At 41.1% G+C, this 20500-nt stretch overlaps 1 protein-coding gene across 4 annotated transcripts in view; it reads left to right on the top strand.

The window, feature by feature from the left end:
- LOC108682658 (MOB kinase activator-like 2) overlaps positions 1-20500 on the top strand; it is a 107895-nt gene that overhangs the window by 69130 nt on the left and 18265 nt on the right. The window contains exon 1 of one of the 4 annotated variants that reach the window (XM_018171867.2): positions 18363-19693. The exons of the other annotated variants lie outside the window; for them this stretch is intronic. Coding sequence (XP_018027356.1) covers positions 18822-19693 — 872 coding nt within the window. The 5' untranslated portion in view covers positions 18363-18821. Of the gene's footprint in view, positions 1-18362; positions 19694-20500 lie in introns of those variants that run through there. 4 annotated transcript variants of the gene reach the window in all.

Below are 20500 nucleotides of genomic sequence, written 5' to 3'. Positions count from 1 at the left end.
GCTGCATGCGTTGGTTGCAGCTGTTTCACCTGAATACATTATAGCAGATCTGAGTTATTTAAATTTTTTTACACACGCCATTTAAAGACCTACGCTATTCCAAGGTTATAACTCTCACTCTCGGCCTCGTTATGTTTTGAGTTCTTTATTCCAGTGCACGGTCACAGACTCCAGAGAATGAAAATCAATGCCGTAAACTACGCATAACTCTCACTCTCGGCCTCGTTATGTTTTGAGTTCTTTATTCCAGTGCACGGTCACAGACTCCAGAGAATGAAAATCACTGGCGTAAACTACGCACACAATTTGGTCAAAATAAAGTCGTAATCTTTCTAGATTTCAGAGAATCATCCGCAATGAACATTCGTCAATGATCTATTATCATGAATGTTTTTTGAACAGGATACAAAAGCGTGTTAAGAATTCGCATTCAACAATTCGAATTTGTGACTGCATGAGAATAGTAGTTCTTGTATGTAGGCTTACTGATGTTTTAGAAGTATTGGTCGCCAGAAGCCACATGGCAAGTCAGAAGCCACATGGCATGTTAACAAGTCGCTACTGAACTTTTACTTTCAAACAGCCTGCAGTGAGAATGCTCGCGTGCTCGCGCTTGTTATGCAGGATCATTCACAGTGTTATGGATGCCGCTGGAAAACTAAGAATATACTTGACTCTATTTGTATGCGTTTCGTCATAAGAAATGTACTGTATGGTGAAACTTTCATGTACGAAACTAACCATGACGCATTCAGTTATGAAATTTTCAGTGATAAAAGTTAGTTGTGTTTAGTTTACTTCAATTTTTTTTTCTAACCGTTGAAGGGAAAAGCAAAAAATTTCTGCTCCAGAGTGAAATTTAGCGGGATTCACATTTCAGCATGACTGTCTGGGCTAGATTATGAAAGCATTTCAACGTCAACTCGCTGTGGCTAAATATGTGTGGTCGTTATTCCCCTAGGTAATAAGTTGTGCGTGATGTACGCGGGACTTTCCCTCCTCTCTGTTGACTCGTGTTTCTATTACGTTCCCGCGTTTAATTACACAATTCATCTCTGCATGAGCTGCACTGCATGGCTATCCTTTCTCCTCGACGAAATAGTTTAACGGTTTAATATTGATTACTTGCTAACACATTGCGAATATTCGCCTATAGCTAGACAATTTGACAATCCAATATTCGACTTTCACGGAAACACCGTCTTGTTTTCTTTACTTTCTGTGAGTGAGCAACTTTTGTATATGATGGAGCCATGTTCACATGAATGTGCATTGCAGAATTCGTTCTCTCACAAAAATTCATTCATTCTGTAAGATGATAATTATGATCTAAGTTTTGATGAGATTTTTCATCGCGGATAGGTAACTTTATTAATGTAAATCAATCTTGTCGGTGCTTCATCACACCAAAATATTTTTCATTCATCGGTAGCCAGATGTCTCTGTAATGAAAGTTGAATGACTTAACCCTATAACATCGTATTATGTTCGGTTAGCAAAACGGTATCTTTTCTAGTCAGTACTTGTATACCACATTGAAAAGGGCGGGGATGATCTCTCAACACATGCAAAATGTAAACGCTAGAAGCTCATTACACTGCAGGACTGCAGGTTGCGTCAGACAAAGATGCGCTCGTGACGCTCGATGCGCTTCACCACCTTGACCTGACGAGCTGTCTTGCTCGCTTGCCGCACCCTCCAGCTACATCTGAGTAACGAGGCTATGCGTGTGTCTTTTTCTATCTTATTGCAACTAATACGCTTCTGACATTTGCGAAAACATTTGTTAACTGGAAATTATGCAAATGGGTCTTGAATCACTCAAATTTGTAATGTATTGGTATCAAAACTTAGCGTATCAGAACTACACGGAGAAATTCGCGAGCCTTTGTCCATATTTTGATGCAATTCTTGCCCTTATGTGAGTCATCCATAGCCAGTTTGGCCTGGCAACAAGCTTTTCAGTCCACTTTCTTATCGCTCTTTGGGTAAGAAAATGTCACTATTTCGACACTATAGCCAATTATTTTTCTACTGAGTGTACGTCAACGTCATCCAATGGTTGTTGCCATTAAAAGTTGACGCGTGCCAGTATAAACTTCCTTAGTGTTTATTTCTCAGTATAATGGCTGAAATTACATAGATTGAATATTTCTCGCACCTCTAAACAACGGCCGAAATTATAAAGAATTATAGCACAGAGTTGAATTTGAAACGATTTCCGTAGCGAGTGCAATGAATCGAATAAAAAATTTCCTCATAAATTGGCATTTTGGAAGTACTAAAAAACACATTGCGCACTATTTACCCGTTTATTTTCTGTCAATATTATCGTCAAAAAATTGCGCCGAAAATGTCATCGACTTGAGATTTTTAAAGATCGAGTGGGTTCTCCACGTATCGTGACGCAGTGATTGATGAGGTGAGCTTAATGGTGAGAAAAGCTGTCAAATCCAAAACTTCGCGAGCACAATGAACCAATTGTATCAGTACAAAATTTAAATGGACAACAAAAGATCAAGTTTTTAATAATACCGGATACTGCATGTCAATACATAGTCGATTGCATCGTCGAGGACGAACCAACGCTACATTTTGCTGACAATAGTCATCAATTTTGTTCAGCCACATCCTTTGTCAAAATGTTCGAACGCCCTAGTAATAGAATACGCATAGCAGCTGTCAAAAATTTTTCATGTTAATAACTAAGTTGAAGTTCAGGAACTTTAATTAAAGTGTGAATAAAATCTCTGGAGCAAAGATGACAAACTTGAGTGTACTTATCTACAAGAAACTTTTTAACTGCTCAAATTCTATGGTCCGTAAAATCATGTATTGATTGTGAAAACGCAATCTAAGATAATCGAATTTTCAAGTAGTTGATTGTTTCAAATTTTTCGAATTTCTTCTCAGTGTCAACGGTCGATCGCAGTTGCTTTGATGTAAATCGTCAATTTTAGCAAATTCCTCTACATGTGTGGTAGGTATATTGACGCGTGCTCCACGGACCGATTCAATATTTGGGTTCACTTACCCAAATATTTGGTCATAATAATCCTCCCATTCATGTTCATTAGTCATAAATTTGTAATCTTTCTTGGTGTCCTGTACCTAATGATTACAATTTTGATCATGATGCTATAGCCAGGTTTACAGTTCAAACGCGGTAAAAAATTGATAATCTAATTTGTTAACTATTTCACATGAAATTATTACCTTAGAATGCGTAGCTAGTTCTGGGAATCATCTCGACAAAGGTGAATACATATGCGTCGAACAACTCATACGCGTGTTATGAGTTGATCTCTCGATCTAAGTCTGGTCTGAGTTGGTGACGCGATATTGTGCGTGTAAGAGACTATTCACCTGACTGAAGTACGTAAGTGATGGATGGACTTCGCATGCTGTCCTCATGAGCGCGCAGCTCTGTGTGCGTGACGCGCTTGAGAACGTTGCCCTTGTCATACACGTCAAGGCGATCAGCTTGCACGTGAACGAAATGAACTTCTCTCTGTGGGATCCAAGTCTGAATGCTAGCAACCCTTCCCAAGCTCTGCAATCATCCGTCGTTCTCCAGCTTAAGTTGTCAAACATTCGTTTTGTTCAAAATGTATAAGTTTTGGTACTGAGTTTCGTTTCCAAGCCGATTGCGTTACGATGGTCATGCATGTTCTTAAGCTTCAGTTTAATCCTTCTCGTCGAGTGTGGCAAAGCTTGGGTCACACTAACCTTTACGTCGCAGTGCGGGAGTTTTCAGCTGCTAGATTAAAAATCGGTTAGAATGAAAATACATGAATCATCACCGAGACATTTAACGCGAATATTTTTGTATCACAAGATCTAATTATTACTGATACATGACGACAACATGGCTTCCATATACAGAACGAATGGGAGTCTATAGGTTTAGAGATTAACGATGAAAATTCATTAACATTAATGCGATTGAACGATAATGGTCATACAAAATTGAATGTTTTGGAAATATGTCAGTAAATTATTTCCGGCTATCTATTACATTCATCGAGTTCAAGAGCAAGCTGCAGCTCCTAAATTGCGCCTAAAAAAGCAAATATATCAATTCAATCGAACGATAGTTATTCTCGAGTAGAAATTCGAATGTAATTTTATGCATATTTCTCGGTCTCAAAACGTGGTGCAACTTCCATTTGTTTCATTATGCACAGAAAATTGCGTTCATTATAATGGGTGTTGATTAGTTCTACAGCCATCGCATGAACAATGTAAGGCGTTATATCATTTCAATAGAGGGCGGATATGACTGCAAGTCTGTTACAAAGACTCCATCTGGTCCTTGCGTCATTGTGATGCAAGGAGCTTTGTTACGCCTCGTGCGTATTATGCTGCTTCTAAATTATCTGACAGACGATAGGCGTTCCAGGTTCTGGATTTTGTAGAAGCTGATTTTATGCTTGCTGGAAGCTCGGCGTATCAACGCTGCATGCATGCATGCGCATCACTCATGTGAATGCCGCGTGGCAAGACGCTTGACGAGACGCCAAATGCACCATTCATGTTGTGTCTTGACATTCCAGTCGCTTGTTGCGAGTCTAAAAATCAGGATAATCTTTTGAATGTCTGATGACTAGTGAAGAAAAAAATACTTTCTTGACGAGTTTGACGCATTTATGTGGCCCGTTTAGACTGTACCTGCATATTTCCTGGATGAAATAAGTATATGTAGTGCCAAACGTCTCAATGACTGTCAAAAGCTAGAACAACCACTAGGTCTTGTACATTGTACATTATCGCGAGTTAGCGCTGGATTGTGCTAAATACTCGTATAGGCAATTATAATTATCCATGCCTGTGTTGGTTCATGGTAATTTTCTGTGTCAAGGTCTTGTACAATGTACATTATCGCGAGTTGACGCTGGATTGTGCTCAATACTCGTATGGGCAATTATAATTATCCATGCCGGTGTTGGTTCACGGTAATTTTCTGTGTCAAGGTATCATATGACTAACGGTATACACCACACCGATGAAAAGCCAGATCACGCGAGGTAAGGGACCGGAATAAGCACGCGTCATAATTATTCTCAATGCGATATCGTGGCAGTCGTTACATTGTACCTTTCCTCCAGCCGTTCACATAGCTAAACGGTCTTCACTTGATAAGAAACATCGCTGATTTCCATGGTCTCGTCCCAGCAGGACTCAGACCATTGTTCTTCATCAGTTGTTCCTTCTCACAGCTTGTGCAGTCGTCGGAACTCCATTAAGATATTACTGATGAACGAAATGAAATCAAAGCGTGTAGCATTCCTCCTCGTTATTTTTATTTGGACAAGAATCTAGTGACTGTCTTTTCTTATTTACATTTCATGGCGAGTTTATTAAACTTGTTACGGTTTCTTGTCATGGTTCAAACGCACGAAGTCCATTCCGTGTCTTGTGTTCATTACGAATTTGTTTGCTTTCACGTCATGTTTGCTGCATTTTTTATCGTATCTCGCGCAGTGTTTGTTTAGCTGTGTTACACAAGTTAATCTGTTGCAGGATGAGTGTCTGCGATACGACGTCGTGACTCTGAAGATCGCTCGTGCCGCCAGCTGCTTCTGTGTGTTGAACGATTGCGGACTCGCTGTTGAGCTCAACCTGGTGTCTGTTTGCTCACAAACTCGCTGCTCTTCATACAGTTAGCTCATCAGTGCCAGATTTACTGTACATGCCGTGCGCCTGTACCTGTCTGGTTTCATTGCAAAATCGACACTAAGACGTCAACCGAACTCCGGCACGATAACAAAACTTCTCTGCACAGACACGCGTGTGGTGAAGCTGTTTTGTCTACAATTCACGCCTTGTCTGCTATTGGCGCTCTTCTAAATCTTGTCTGAGTGAAAATTCCATGGAGATTCTTTTATTGCCAGAACAAAAAGTAATATTTTGTTCTTTTCGAAATGAATCCATAACTTCTAAGACACTAAATTTATTTCTTTTTAGTGCGTACCTCTACTCTGATTGGATAAAATCAGTGATTAAAAAGATTGATTTTAACTCAATTTTACCCTTCTGAGGATTGTTCCAGTTCTCTGCGCGACCGCTATGTTTACAACTTCTTCTCCGTTTGTTATATTTTGCTTCGTGATATCGCGAGAGTGAATCGATGAGTGTTTTCGTGCTCGTCTTGATGCGTGGGTGTAAGCTTAACTAGAACATTAAGCACTGCTACCGAAACCTTTGAAGCATACTAGGTTCAACCTGCGAGACTTTAAGTACGGTTCTGAAGTGAGCGGCGCAGATGTCGTCCATTGCGAGGCAAGAATTCACCAGATGTCGATATGCTTGTGCGTCTTCATCAACTCTAATTGCTTTACAATTCTTGGTTGTTTCTTTAATGTGCTTTAAAACTTTAAGTACTTTTACAGTTCTATGATTCAAGAGGCTATTCGTACGTGCGCAGTAAAACATTTTGAATAATTGAGTTGGATTGTGTTGTTTGTAGATTTTCCCTAATTGCGTGTCGCAGTTGAAAGTCAACAGTGCAGTTTGTTTTTAAAGTCTTTTTGGCCTCATTTTTGTTTCGTCATTTCAATCTGATCTCGTATCCAAGAATCTATTTTCTTTGATTCGTAGTTGATATTATAAAAAGCAGCTAAATAGTTATGTTGTTTACGCATTGCAGTATCTCGCTTCCTCGAAAATGATTTCACGCGTATACGTTATTTTGGTCCAAGTGTAGCTAATAATAGTGTCCTCAGGTCGTGTATGGACTGCTCGATCAGTTCGACGATCTCGTCCTCCCGCCTTCGTATCGATGTTACTTCATTCATACTTAACATTCGGCACGTCTTCCCTTGCATGCTTCTGGAAAACCAGACCTCACTGTGTGGCGAAACGCGGCCTCTCCATGCATCCTTAGCATCTTTGAACAAGTCTCGTGCAAAGTAATTCGTATTCTTTCTTCATAATCTTACAGACGGAAAATATTAACTCAGCAGGATCATCTTGTCTTATTGTAGAAATCTTTAATGATCACTTACAATGTCATGCGCAAAACCGGCCTTGTTTACGAGTAACTGTAATCGGAATCCCGCTCGTTATTCACCTTATATGGCGAGGCTGTTGTTAATTCTCTTACTTTTCAATCGTTGGTATCGTCCTAAGTCCAATATTCAAATAAATGTTCCAATATTTATCTCTTTGAAAATGATCGAATAGTTGAGTAAATTTGATTAGCATGCGTTGGTTCAAACGTATCATGCCAGAGTGATGTTGACTTGTTTTCGCAAATCTGATGGCTTTATCATATAAATACTACCTTGTTTTCATAACACCGCAATCAACAAGACGACGTATCGAATACATAAGAACTGTCTCTCAGAACGAATCAAATCACTCCCTTCTTCTGTTGCATTCACTTTTTCAGTATTTGAACGCCTTCGTACTTGTTTAAGTTTCCTCTTTATGACTGCGAACACATGAAAGCTGCTTTGTATGTTTAGCCTGTTAGCCGTGCATGTGCCCGAAACTGCATTTCGCATATGATCACACGCGTTATTAGCCTTAAAACATCTAATGTTGAACAACTTCCCACATTAGCGGTCAAGTCAAGGAAGTTATGCTGTTATTTCCCTGCTTCACTTAATGCTGTTGTTTTGGTACAGTATGATGACGTAAACGAAATTTCTTCCTGTTTCGAGACATATACCGGTAGGTTGCGCGCGCGAGGCCTTCAGTTGGACTCCATGCAGTTCGGTGCTTCTATTTAAGTTCTCCTCATTCGTATACGGCATGCGCAAGGCTGTGCTGTGTCGGACTATTATAGAAGCCTCCGTGATATGATGCTCGAGTAATTAATTATATTGCTTAAGTCTTCAGGCCACGTCTCAGGCTTGATGTTAATAGCCATGACTCATTTCTTGCTTATTTAGTACTATTGGAATAGTGCGACTGGATTTAGTGTGTGAGATATTCATAGTTAAAAAATAGGCATTTTAGAGGCCAAACAATTATTTCTCGTGCGTGTCAGGAATTTTATTTTGTATACCGCTGATCGATTCTAATTTTGACGGCACAGAAGTATCTTCAAAAATGAGTAAATGGAAACTAAATCATTCCTTGCGAGGCGGGTTCCTCTCGTACCTATATAGCGAGTTCGTTGCTTTCGTTGTTCGCTAAGCACTTTCTGCGGGACAATCGATGTTAAATTCCCCTCTCCTACTGGAAAGCCGAGTTGCGGAATAGCAGGAAAAAACTGCAGCGTAATTCGTTCACTTTCTCGAGCAATGAACCTCATCACGCTGGATCTGGATGGCTGTGCTTTTGTGCTCGTCGAGCGAAGACACTCCACTCAGTGACTGCAAGAACACTCATCCTTCCGCAATTAGCAACCTCATTCAGCGATGTGTTTCCCAAAGGATCCTATCGAGATTTCCCTTCAGCTCGTGCTCGGTTTCTCGATGGTTTAGGAAGCATGTCGATTTCTCGTGTCAATTGGGTTTGCTTCTGTTAATTGCAGATCCTGAAGATTCTCATGTCACTGACAATTTAAGCGTTTGAACAATGTGTCGACGAATGGTCTCAAGTCAGCGTTGAGTTTTAACATTCGTTTTGATCACAAACTGCTTTTTTAAACCTGATACTTTATTCATAGATAATGGTCTGGGGCAATACAAATGAGACACGTGTCGTGTTATAGGAGAGAAAATTATCTTCGCCTTTTATAGACGTATCATGGTTAGGTGACATACCAGTATTCCCATGTGTAATTGTGCATCATCTCGACATCGGATATCCCCAATTTGTTTCCTTCGTCACTTCGAATAAATTATTATTATTTTCAGCGGCCCCTAAAATGCCATAGTAATTAATATTTGGTGATTTTCGCCGAAATAATTTTTCACTTGCCATCGCAGAGTGCGAGTAAGTGACGAAGCTGCCACATGCACGCTGTAGCTGCAGCCCCGGTCCACACTCAGAAAAACGCATTGATTCATTTTGCCCAAATTTAGTCACACTTTCTTACTTACAGCAAAATCAGAGCCGAGAGCATATGTAGCACTGATACGCCCTTTTGCCGGATCAAATTGGGTCAGGATGACCAACACACGGGCTAAAGTACATTGATAATTGGACAAAGCCTCCCTCATTTGTGTGAGTGCACCGGAGTACGAGTGTCATATGACCCATCAGTGGTCCCATAAGTTAGTGTTGGGATCCGACGATGGTTCAAATATGCGTTGTGTGTCACGATGTAACCCGCGTACCTTGACCCGCTCCAGTTCTTTGTTTGCTCCTTCGTTAAAAATATATAGAAACCGTTGATCCGCTCTCCCGACTGTGCCTTATTTGCCACGGCATCTTATTCCGTTGCTTGCTTTTGTATATACTTGCACGCTCTTTACAGCCATTTTTTACGTTTTATGAGTCTATCTAAGTTTGTTTGAGGGTAAAAAAGGAAAATATATGATCGTTATAGTTATGTAATTTAGTTCGGTAGCGTCCGCTTACGTTAAAATATTTACTAAAAGACTTGTAAAGTTCTATAGTCTTACTTTAACAATAATGACACAAAGAGAAGGCTGCAAAATAAACACTGCTTGTCTTAATAATTATAATGGAAAAACAAGTGCACAACCTAAGGTGATGAAAAATACTATTGCAGAAAAATACATTCGAATAGATTGCTCGCGGAAAGTCAACCACTTTACAAATGCTACTCCACCAGATGGCGGTCACTGCTAAAGATTGATGCGGCTCTGATATATTAACTTTTTTTACGCAACCAAACGTGGTTGAATATGTCGCCCAACCGAACTTGATTGCTGGCTCGCCTTTATTCAACCGAACTGAGTTGTTTTTCTTCAGTCACCCGAACGCGGTTGTTCTTTTCTCTTTCACCGGCTTATCACAGTTCACCGTTATCGTGATTTGAACAAAATTTGTGTGTCGATAAGCTACTGCGATCAGAGTCTCGTCTCACATGCCTGACATTCCTCCAGGTGACGTCCTTGGCTCGCCTATACACCATTCATATGTTTCCATGTTTCAATATTTCCGTGTGATTTTTGTACGAGTCATTTAATATACTTGTTAAGTTCCTGGAGCGATTTGAACATTATGTTTATAGTTGATTGTCTGTTGCAAGACTCCATTAACAATTTTTACTATTTTGAACATAAGTACATCATATTTTAATTCAGTAAAAATAGTTTTCTGGTAAATCAGGTCCAATTCATTTCAAGAAATCACTCTTAAACACCTCGCGTGTTGCGTAACCATTTAATGTCACTTTTCTCACTCGGTCATCATGCAATCTCACTTCAAGTAAGATGAGGGGCGCTCAAGGTAATTTGTTCGACGTTCCTCCTCGTTTGCTCAACTTCTTTATTTTTGTAGTGACTTGATTGCGTGGGCTCTTGTCGCGCTATAATGTGCAGCGCTCGTCAGTGCAAAGGTCACCGTCTTGCTTACACTCGTATAAACGATCATCAGTGTCACCAGGTCACCTGTCGACGTTCTGTCTCTTGTTCCTCCTCTGGAGAAGTTGTCTATATTATTTAATTATTTTATTATATTAATGTGGCACGCGCATAGATTCCTCGACCAACATGAAGTCAGGCTAAATTAAATCGTAAGACATTTTCAAGTGTGATTTATTATCTTATACGCCTTAGATTTATCATATGAATTCAAGTTGCAAATATTTATTTTCGGCAAAATAATTGCCATCGTCTTCTTGGAATTTTTATTTGCTTCTTAATTAGATTTAGTGAAACTTCCTGCATAATGATTTGCAAATTAATGTCGAAATATAATTTCAGAAATACTAGTATAAATCGCGAGGCTACAATAATTTATTACTGACTTAAACAATAACTTTCATGGACCCTTCCTACTTTACTCTCTGACATTAATTAGCGCAACGTAAACGATTACTCTCGTTGCACGCCATATGTGTTGTTCGTAACCATGTAACAGTCGCTGAGAGCGATAAGTCTGCGTTCTTCTTGGGAGTTCTGAGAGCTGCGGAGTTCTTCTTAACGGATGCGTGGTTTTTATAAGAGCCTCAGGCTGATCTGAATAAGCGACTCACGACTGCTTTGCCTCGCTCCCAGAGGCGCTTTGTAGATCGTAGGTCAATGGGACTTAACGGTAGTAAATATTTGAACAGGTTTACTTCCAGCGTATGGATTCTTATCGCTCACCATTTCTTTAAAGAAAAGTGAACTAAAACAGTCGCGAGTATCCAGGCAGGAAGTTCAGCATCTACTAAGTGTGTGACTCACGCGCATTCATTCTCTTCTTGAAAATTAAAATACCTGACTCACGCTTATTTACTCTGTTCTTGCTATTTATGTGGACTAATTCTATTCTTATGAAGCCCTTCGTGCTTGATAATGCATGTAATGTATTCATATATATTCGTATATGCTGTCGTGCTTTAAAAATTCAATATCAGTCGCAGCTTGGGTGTACAGGCACTCCCGAGCTAAACTTTTAGTAAGGCATAAAAACGTAATTAAGGAAGTCCGTGCGCACCACACGTCATGTTTTATTTGTTTCTGTGGCAGGGCTTGAGTAAATCCGAAGTTATGTAATTATCATTGCCTGTTCTTAATTGTCTAATCTTCGTGCATCTCTATGATTGGGTTATTCTTTGCGTGTGACAAACCGCTACACGAAAAATGGTCCAAACTGTTACATATTCGTGTTTATTTTTATGGTGTTTACCTTCATATTTCCGTATTTTCTTGAATGCTTTCATTCGTAAGCAAATCGAAATTCAGCCAGTAGATTACTTTTTACAAAAAGAAGCACACTTATAAATAAGGTGCATGAAGAATGGCTTCGTGCTGAAGCATTTGTATTCAGAGTATCTCTTAACTCGGCCTTTATGTACACATAGCCGAGACGATGACTAATACACCCGTAGACAAAGGGCCAACTATTCGTCTTCACGATAACTCTCTGTACCTGGCATTGATGTACCTATAACAGATACAACGGCACAATGTGGGTTAGAAATTTAAGGGTTAAATTCAAAGATTATGACTCGTCCCTGTTACCGATGTGTGGGCTCACAGGATCTCTAGTTGAAGACGAGGGCCGGGCCCGCGATGAGTCTTGTGCCCGAATAAGGTTTCTGCGATGCAGTTCTGTGTGTCGGTGTGTGTGTGGTTTTATGATTTAGGTAATACGCGCGCACACATCGACTGCTTCTCAGAGCGAAGGCCAACTTCATACTCAAGGCTATGGAAAAGTTCACATTCGGAGCAGCAATTTCTTCGGCGCCGCTCGTGCCTCACGAAACTCGTTTTGTTCTGCCTGACGGCATCGTCATGGAACCAAAATGAATTCTTTGTCATAAAAATGATCCTTTTTCACTTTAATATTTATCAGAAATATGAGAGTGAGCAACGCAAGCTATTCCTGCACTGCTGGAAAGTGTTTTGTTTTGTTTTCGTTGATGGTTCATTGTCCTAAATTAATGATCCTTCAATGGATTGTTTTATTCAATTACTATTTCGGTCGACTCGCAAGTGTCGGCGTTCTTTTATTCTATTACCATGGTTTTTTTGATGGCGTGTAAGTTTTTCATTTTTACATCTGAGCGAAGGGCATTAATGTGTATATAAATATTCGGCGATGGCTCTTTCGTTAGCCAAGCGTGATCGATATTCCCTGCAACTTTCATCACGCCTTGATTGTTATTTTAGGCCTCATATAGCACACATTTGCTGTTAGGTTGATTTTATGGCCCTGACGGTTGTGTTTAGTGTTGACTGTACGGCCATTTAAAGGTTGTATTGTGTGTTGACTCTACGGCTTTCACCGTGGTATTATTGTTTGTTGACTGTACGGCCCTGATCGTTGTGTTGTTTGTTGACTGTACGGTCATAACGGTCGTATCGTGCGCTGACTGTACGGCCCTGATCGTTGTGTTGTTTGTTGACTGTACGGTCTTAACGGTTGTATAGTGCGTGTTCGCTTATATAGGAGCTCACTGATCAGTGATCAGACGAAAATAGGCCGCGCCGTATGGATGTTATGCGCAACAACATCAGATCATTATTTGAAAATGTTGTAAAACCATACGAGTGATTTATAGGCATCCTATATTTGCACAATGTAATCCTACAGCGTAAGTAAGCGTATATTATACCAAGTTCGTTGCAACCGTGTTTCAATTTATCATGAATCACAAACAAAATGCAAGTCATCGAAATTTCGCAGAAACGGAACCGAGGTTTAATTTATTTCACGTACACCGCCTTGCCAGCGTGTTGACCAGGTATCAATGATTCGGTCAGCCATGTCTTATACTTTCTCACGCGTGACGTAATTGTATTTGCGTCAATCTAGCTCTACTCATTCAGTAGAGTCAGGTTTTAGCGTCTGTTACGGGTTCCGTACGTGACGTTACAACGCATTGGCCAACCTCCAGGCGTGCATTATGTTATGGCAGAGCCAAAATTATACGGATTGCTGCTAGATTTGGTGGTCGAGGTTCAGATTATTGGTCTCAGAAAGGCTGATTATGCCGTTATGTTGAGTATGGCGCTCCCTGGCCTACGACTCAGAATACATGTGGATCCTGCTTGTGTGTTTGCGAGGACTGAAATATTCTGCTCTGATGTGTGCGGAGTAAAGCAGTTAAGCGGTCAAGACTAATTCGTCTCGTATGGTGAGTCCTTTACCGCAATTGAAAAAGTTGAGTTCAATTGAGCACGGTTGATTTTTTCATCTTGGAATATGGCGTGACGAAATCACGGAATATCCGATTCTATGGAATCGGCAGCCAGTTTGCGGAATCTGTATAATCAACATTTCGTTGCTGATTCAGAAAATCGGACGTTAGAGTAAGAGTTGGAACATAAATCGGCAGTTAGAGTTAGAAAAGGTTTGGTCAAGTTTGGTCAAGTTTCCCTTCATATTCAAATATTGAAGATAAAAATAACTTGACTGACCTAACCCCAGATTCCTATAGTGCGGGAATGTTGATTCTACAGATTCGGCAAATTGGGTGCCGATTCCATAGAATCTCTAATTTACAAACCGTTCTAATTTAATATTATTTCCCGAGTCATTTGCTCCCTATTTTCTCGGCTTTAAGTCTCAATTTCACAAAGATCGCCACGCGACTGCAATTATATAATTGTGTCAATTAAAGTTCAGCTAAATTTGCTGTGCAGCTTATTATGAGGGTCTGGCTTTATAGGATCGTCTTCGCAGGCTTTTTTTGTGCATTTTTGAGACCAAATTACGCCGCTACCGCCACACACTGATGAATTGCCCACACTACTTTTCGCCGGAAGTCGACCGTTACTTAATTGCTCGATCGATGCTTAAGTGACATAACACAAATGGCTCACGGCATCTATAGCAGCACGGTCTCCTATGTTGAGCATAAATTCAAGTTAATCGTACCGTGATTGTTCGATCGTCATTGCAACGGTTCTTTGTCGGATGAAACCCGTTTTACGAAGACCTTACGTACCGTTTATGTTCCTCATGAGATCCCCCGTTTCAGATTGTGCTCTAATGTTGATAGTGTTTCGCATTGTGCTCTAATGTTGATAAATCCAGACAATGCCGTTACATGGATACCTGCGATCAACTTTTCTACGTGCAACGATTTAAAACAATGTACAGTTCCATACGCAGTTTTTGTTACGAACATTAGTACCAGCTAGGCTACGAGGCTTCAAACTTTACCGTAATCAAGTATATCTCAAATACCTACTTCCTGCATGACCAGCAAAGCAATTGTGCGGCAACAACCTCCTTAAATTGTCAGCGTGACGGTGTTTTTACAAAGCGCTGCAGTTTCTTAGCAAACAGCTGTTCCTCTATCTAATACTGACACTGCATTAGAGGAAGGTTTGCATGACCTTTCGCTATTGAGAGATCCGACTGGACAGAAGGTTGCCGATCAAATAATGAAACACGGAACTGCTTCTGAATAATGTGTAAGTGGTCGTTGTTATACAACGCATAGATTTTCTGAAGAATACGGTTGGTAGATCAGAGCACCAGAGCATCGAATAATATGTAAGTGGTCGTTAAAAAAACAACGCATTGATTATCTGAAAGAGGCAGGTGGTAGATCAGAGCACCATGATTATGTACAGGGCTCCCGTATCACGAGTGTTTGCGTTCGACGTCTACGGATAGAAGCTGCCGTCGGGTTTCCTTCCTCTCCTGCGCCCTGACCTGCATTGAGTGAGCCTTGTTCCCGTTCTGACTCCACGTCATCGAAATTCGTTGGCTCGCTAAACGTTTTCTTCTAAGAAAGACCGACGTGTGTTTGTGACCGACATGAATGTCGGAAATAGGATCGTTTCGCGATTGCCTTAAATTTTATCAATGCATGTTTGCAGAAATTAATGGTTTGGAGTTCAAATGAGCCGGCTCTCTTTGTACGATCAGAATGCATTTATATTGCGATACGGTGTATGATTAAATTCCCATAAGTTCTGCTCACATTTCACATTTGGATGCGATACGTTCCTGACGATGTCGTTCAACGAGACGCTGGCCTTCACACACCAACTCGCTGCGCGTGTCCGGATCTTGTTCTGACTCGTCTTAGCCACGCAGCCTTGGCCTCTTAAACCTGTCGCTCATTACGATGTCTTCACATCGCTTTTATTAAGTTTTATACTTGCAGGATAATAACGAAAATAAAACATTTTACTTCCATAATCGTGCATTAGGTTGTCTAATGGGACGAAACCTCATTTCGCATATGAGCTGCAAGTGCTTGTATTACCACGTGATATTTCGCGCAAGCTGCCCTATACTTTTAGATTCATTCTCATGAATAGAACGCAGTAGTTGTCTGTTTTTATTCATCTAAAATTTTAAATGAATACAACGCGCTTCAACTCGAGCATTACGCAATTTTCAATATTACCTTCATCGTTGTTGTTTGAAGGACAAGTCGCTCGGAAGGTGGACGTTAAATTGATTGAGTTATCTGGCCTCTGAATTGATTAGTGACATTATGAAATCTTGACTTGGTGAGTGAGATACGGCATCGTGTTGTTATCTAGACATAGGATGGTAACGGCATTTGACAATAAACTCGATTCTTGTGAATTCGTAAGAACATTCGCTATCATCTGATAATGAACAGGAAATTCATCTTCATTGTGTCATGATGGACTACTTGTTAAACGGACGCCACTTGGTTTCCTGTTTAACTCTTAGTCTACGAATACATTAGCCGTCGCTAAAGTCTTTCGTATTTGTCAGGCAGCCATGTTAAGCGCCACCTGACCATATATTTATATTTATACCTGAATCTGAGGACAGGGGTTCGTTGACCAAGTGTGTGAGTATAAAGACACCATCTGTCTAGAGAACTTATCTTATTACGGGGGTGGTTATGCATGAGAGTTATATTACAAGGCCTGGTAACTTGAGTTACCGTTACTAGACAAAGGATCAAACTGAAGCCTCATGGCCTTGGCGTTCTCAATCACTTTGTTCATCAATTATGCATATCCTGGGCAAAACTGGAGTTTGCAAGAATGAATATTAATAGTTAATTAGCAGAAAAAGGCTGCGCTTCATGGTGGCAATGCACGGACTAGAACCATTTATAGATTTGTACAATGGTCAAGTATCGTTGTAGCAAGTAATTAAAAAAACTTATGAAATAGTGTAAGTTACTGCACGATAAAAAGCATCTTACGGAGAGCTCAACTCTCACGAGCTAGTATGTTTTCTGGCCGGAAACTCGCAGCAGTGCGGGAATCACGCGGCGGCCTCATCGCCAGTTTCGACCGCTACGTTTTGCTAGCTACAGCAGCGTGACGTAGCGTCTTGCTTGACTTGTTGTTTACGATTACAATCTCTTGCATTGCCCTTCTCTTTCTTAGATCTTCTCTTAATGGTCAGCTCACACTTATTTGGTAACAAAATCAAAATAGGCAGATGAAGTAATCCTCTGAGGTTTGTATTTCAGACATTTCGTGACCTTTCATCGAATAGTATCCTACCGAGTGTCCCATTTCAGAAATCATTATTTAGAATGGAACTCTTTGACCACAACCTTGATGATAAGTTTGTTCTGTTGTCCTCGACTGGAAAATGACTTTTTTCCACAGCCTTTGTTCGCGTCACTCAATAACATGGTTTCTATCCGCTGACTGCACCCATCTCGCCACCTGCAGACAGTGCAGACTGTCATGCAGTGCTATGTGCCCTGGGTGTGCAGTGCAGACTCATGCAGTGCTGTGTGCCTTGGGTGTGCTATGCCACAACACGCGCCCCTGTCATGCCATGAGTCATGCTCCGCTGCTGGCCTGACAACCGTCCGCTGGCCGGAAGTGTGTGGCTCTGCTTGCTGCTTCGTACCCGCGTCAGGCACTCAATGCTGCTGCGCCCTGGATCTCCGTTTGAATTCAAATTCTATTTTTGAAAGCTATAAATTCAAGTGTTTAATTTTAAGTATTCGTATGATAGTTATTTTGGTACAATTATTTTCATTTTGAAGGGAATGAGAGCAGTTTTGTTCTTATTAGGCAGATATACTTCAAGCAATGATATTGATCATACGTTCTCAATCATTTTTGGTCATTGAAATATAGGTAAGGGGTGCTTAAAATGTGACGGAGGAAACCTACATTACAGATTATAATTAACATCGGTTTCTTCTCTGCTGGGAATTTACGTCCTCTAAAAATTTCATCTTTTCAGTAGATTTTATGTTGTTCTGTGTGAAAAGTTGTCTCCGACTATCCTTACTCCCACACTTGGACGTGTCGGTCGATGCAAGTCATTACAGTCAACTTAAGTCGAAGTCGGCTGTTGGATGGTCCACGGGAAGTGAATGAGATGATGCAATATTAGAGCTCGGCCTCAGAAAGGGACACCACTTTCACGCGGTCTGTTAAAGATACGAAATTATTCAAGAGTGGCGGGTGAGTAAGAGCGAGAGAGTTCAGCAGAGCTACCTGGAGTGAGATGGCGGGAGGGGAGAAGGGGAGGCGTTCGTCACCTGTGAGCGAGGGCAGATTGGGGGGTTCTTGCACCACTGCTTCCCCAGTACAATGCAGACCTTGGCCATCAGTTCAGTTCAGACTGTGGAGGGAGGAGGTTGTCGCTCTGTAGCTCAAACTGTGCTTGCTTGCGGACTGTTTTTGTGAGAGCGTTGCGATAGCGTTTGCTTTAGCATTGAGTAAACTTTCTAATACATTCCTTTTGAGTTCAGTGACGTGAAACTTGTTTTTAAAATAAAATGTGAGAGTTACTGGTTATGTTAAGTATTCTAGCGAGTGCTGATTTTACCAAGTTCTAAAGATCTTTTAGAATCATTCCTTGTAGTTCAAAACCTTATTAATCACGTGTAAATAAATCACATTCTTTGGTTTTAATTTAACTTTCATATTCTAAAATTTACGACGTGAAGAGCTTAGTAGAATTTCTCTAGATAACATTGATGAACCTGGGTCTTAATCTCCACGGGCCTGATCAGTTGGTATAAATTCTCTCAAATCTCGCATACAATCTGAGATTTGTTTCGAATTGTGCGTAGGTATCAGTGTCATTTAAAGTTTTTGTCTGATGTAATTCTTTGAACGATCGCACTTGAACCACGTTAACCTCAATTTTTCTTCTTCAGGATCAGTGAGAAGTTATTAAAGAATTTTAAGACGATTTCATAAGTACAGTCCATTGTGAATTTGGGGCTCCGACCGCGGGTAACCTGGTAAACAGTACATAAATAATATCTTAGTATCTAAAACTTATATTGTTTGTGCAGCCTTTCGCTAGGAAGTGAAGAATAAAATTGATACGAAGTGTATTGATCGTACCAGACAAGACCGTAACTGTTGGGCGCCATGCCTAGTTACGCGCCTCTACACTGGCCGCAGTGGAGAGACAAGGCTAGTCTAGACAGCACCAACATCTTCTACCAGCAACACGAGTACCGCAACGACTCCTGGTCTCCGTCAGAATTCCCTTGGGATAAACACAGCATCATCGACGATCGCACGATTCCATGGCAATTGCCATCCAATGCGGAGCTCAGTTCTCCCTTGGCAGAGAACAACTTCACGGCAATGACGCGAAGACCAAGCAAGATCGCGGATCGTTCCGTCACGCTTGATCCAAATCATCTAGTCCTTCAATCCAAATACCGTCCCCTTCGAGAATCGCCCACCCCTCCTAAACCTAAGAAAAAGTGTAGCAAGAACAAGCATTACGTTGTTGAAACGCAAGTCAAGAATAGTTTCAATAGTCCGTACAGTAACTCGAATCCAATTAATGCTGCAAGTCGGAGTAATAACGAGCTTGAGAATTCCTTATCTAATCAGTTAGGCCAATCGCTCACCACGGAGCAGTCATGCGTCGATGTATGCCAGTTGTCTTGTGACCCTGCGAGTGAGTGTGGCCGCCTGCCTAGTCATGACCATCACCTAACCTCGGTGTCAGAAACCGAGGATCGCGGCAACATTGCGCGCCCTGACGTCAGCTCAGTGGCGCAGAATAATATCTGCGTTGACAGGAGCGCTTTTGAGCGTTACTACGAGGGCTCCGTGCTGGGTCACCAGTGTTCCTTACCACCCACGGCTGGCGAAGACCAGCCGCAAGGAGTTTGTGGAGGTCTTGGCCCTCTTTCCTTGGCCCTCGCTTTACCTGGGAAACTGGAAGGTCTTCTCAAACTGTTGGCGCAGTCGCTACACCTCGTCTTGGCCGGCTTCTGTTCCAGGTTCGTTTGAAATTCTTCACAACATATTAACAATATTACGCTCAATCTTGTCCTTGGTTAAAATGCCGCAAGTATTTCACAGATTTTTTCGATATTCTATTGATAACCTCAAGGTTCCTTCGTCCGATAGTCACGACCATAATACTTACTGTTGTCTTGAATACTTTAGCCGGAAATCTGTCACTTGACTGCTTACGTATTCCTTCTGGGTAAATTCCGTGGCTTCTTAGATTATGTCGTAGCTTAAACGAGAACATCAGTGGATATTTAAATTCATGTCTCCGTACGGCTGTGATTATTGCGCAATGAATTAATTTACGTCTACTTGAAAAACTTCTTGCGTTTGCTTGCGTGAGAGTAATGCAATTAATCATTATACACCATTGTCAACCTGACAGCGAATCCCGGCAATCAAATCTTGAAGGGTTTGTTTGAGGTCGTAACGTTGTTGTGGCTGCACCACGCCCAACATTGCGGTCTAAAAACATATTACCTCCTAGTTTCCAAACTCTTCGAATGATTATCACTCCGAGCGCTGGCGCCACACCGTTATTCGAATGCTAATGAGTTACCACTTGTCAAGTCTGAGGACGCGCATGCATACGAGTTCGAAAGAAATATCTGCATGTTCTCCGTTCTGTTCTCAACCAAGTTCCTCGTGGATGCGTGACAATACTCGCCCTTTTCTCTACAACCGACGCGTGTCCTGAACCTTGTCACTGACCTAACAAAACTAGAGTTCGTTGACCCGAATTTCGGTCACTTGACTAGTTTTTTTTCGCACAATCCTCCGCTTATGTGAGAAAC

This window comes from Hyalella azteca, unplaced genomic scaffold, assembly GCF_000764305.2.
Source record: "Hyalella azteca isolate HAZT.00-mixed unplaced genomic scaffold, Hazt_2.0.2 contig10446, whole genome shotgun sequence".
Taxonomy (NCBI): Eukaryota; Metazoa; Arthropoda; class Malacostraca; order Amphipoda; family Hyalellidae; genus Hyalella; species Hyalella azteca.
Note: the sequence above shows the minus strand (reverse complement) of the source record. Positions and strands in the feature narration are given on the sequence as shown.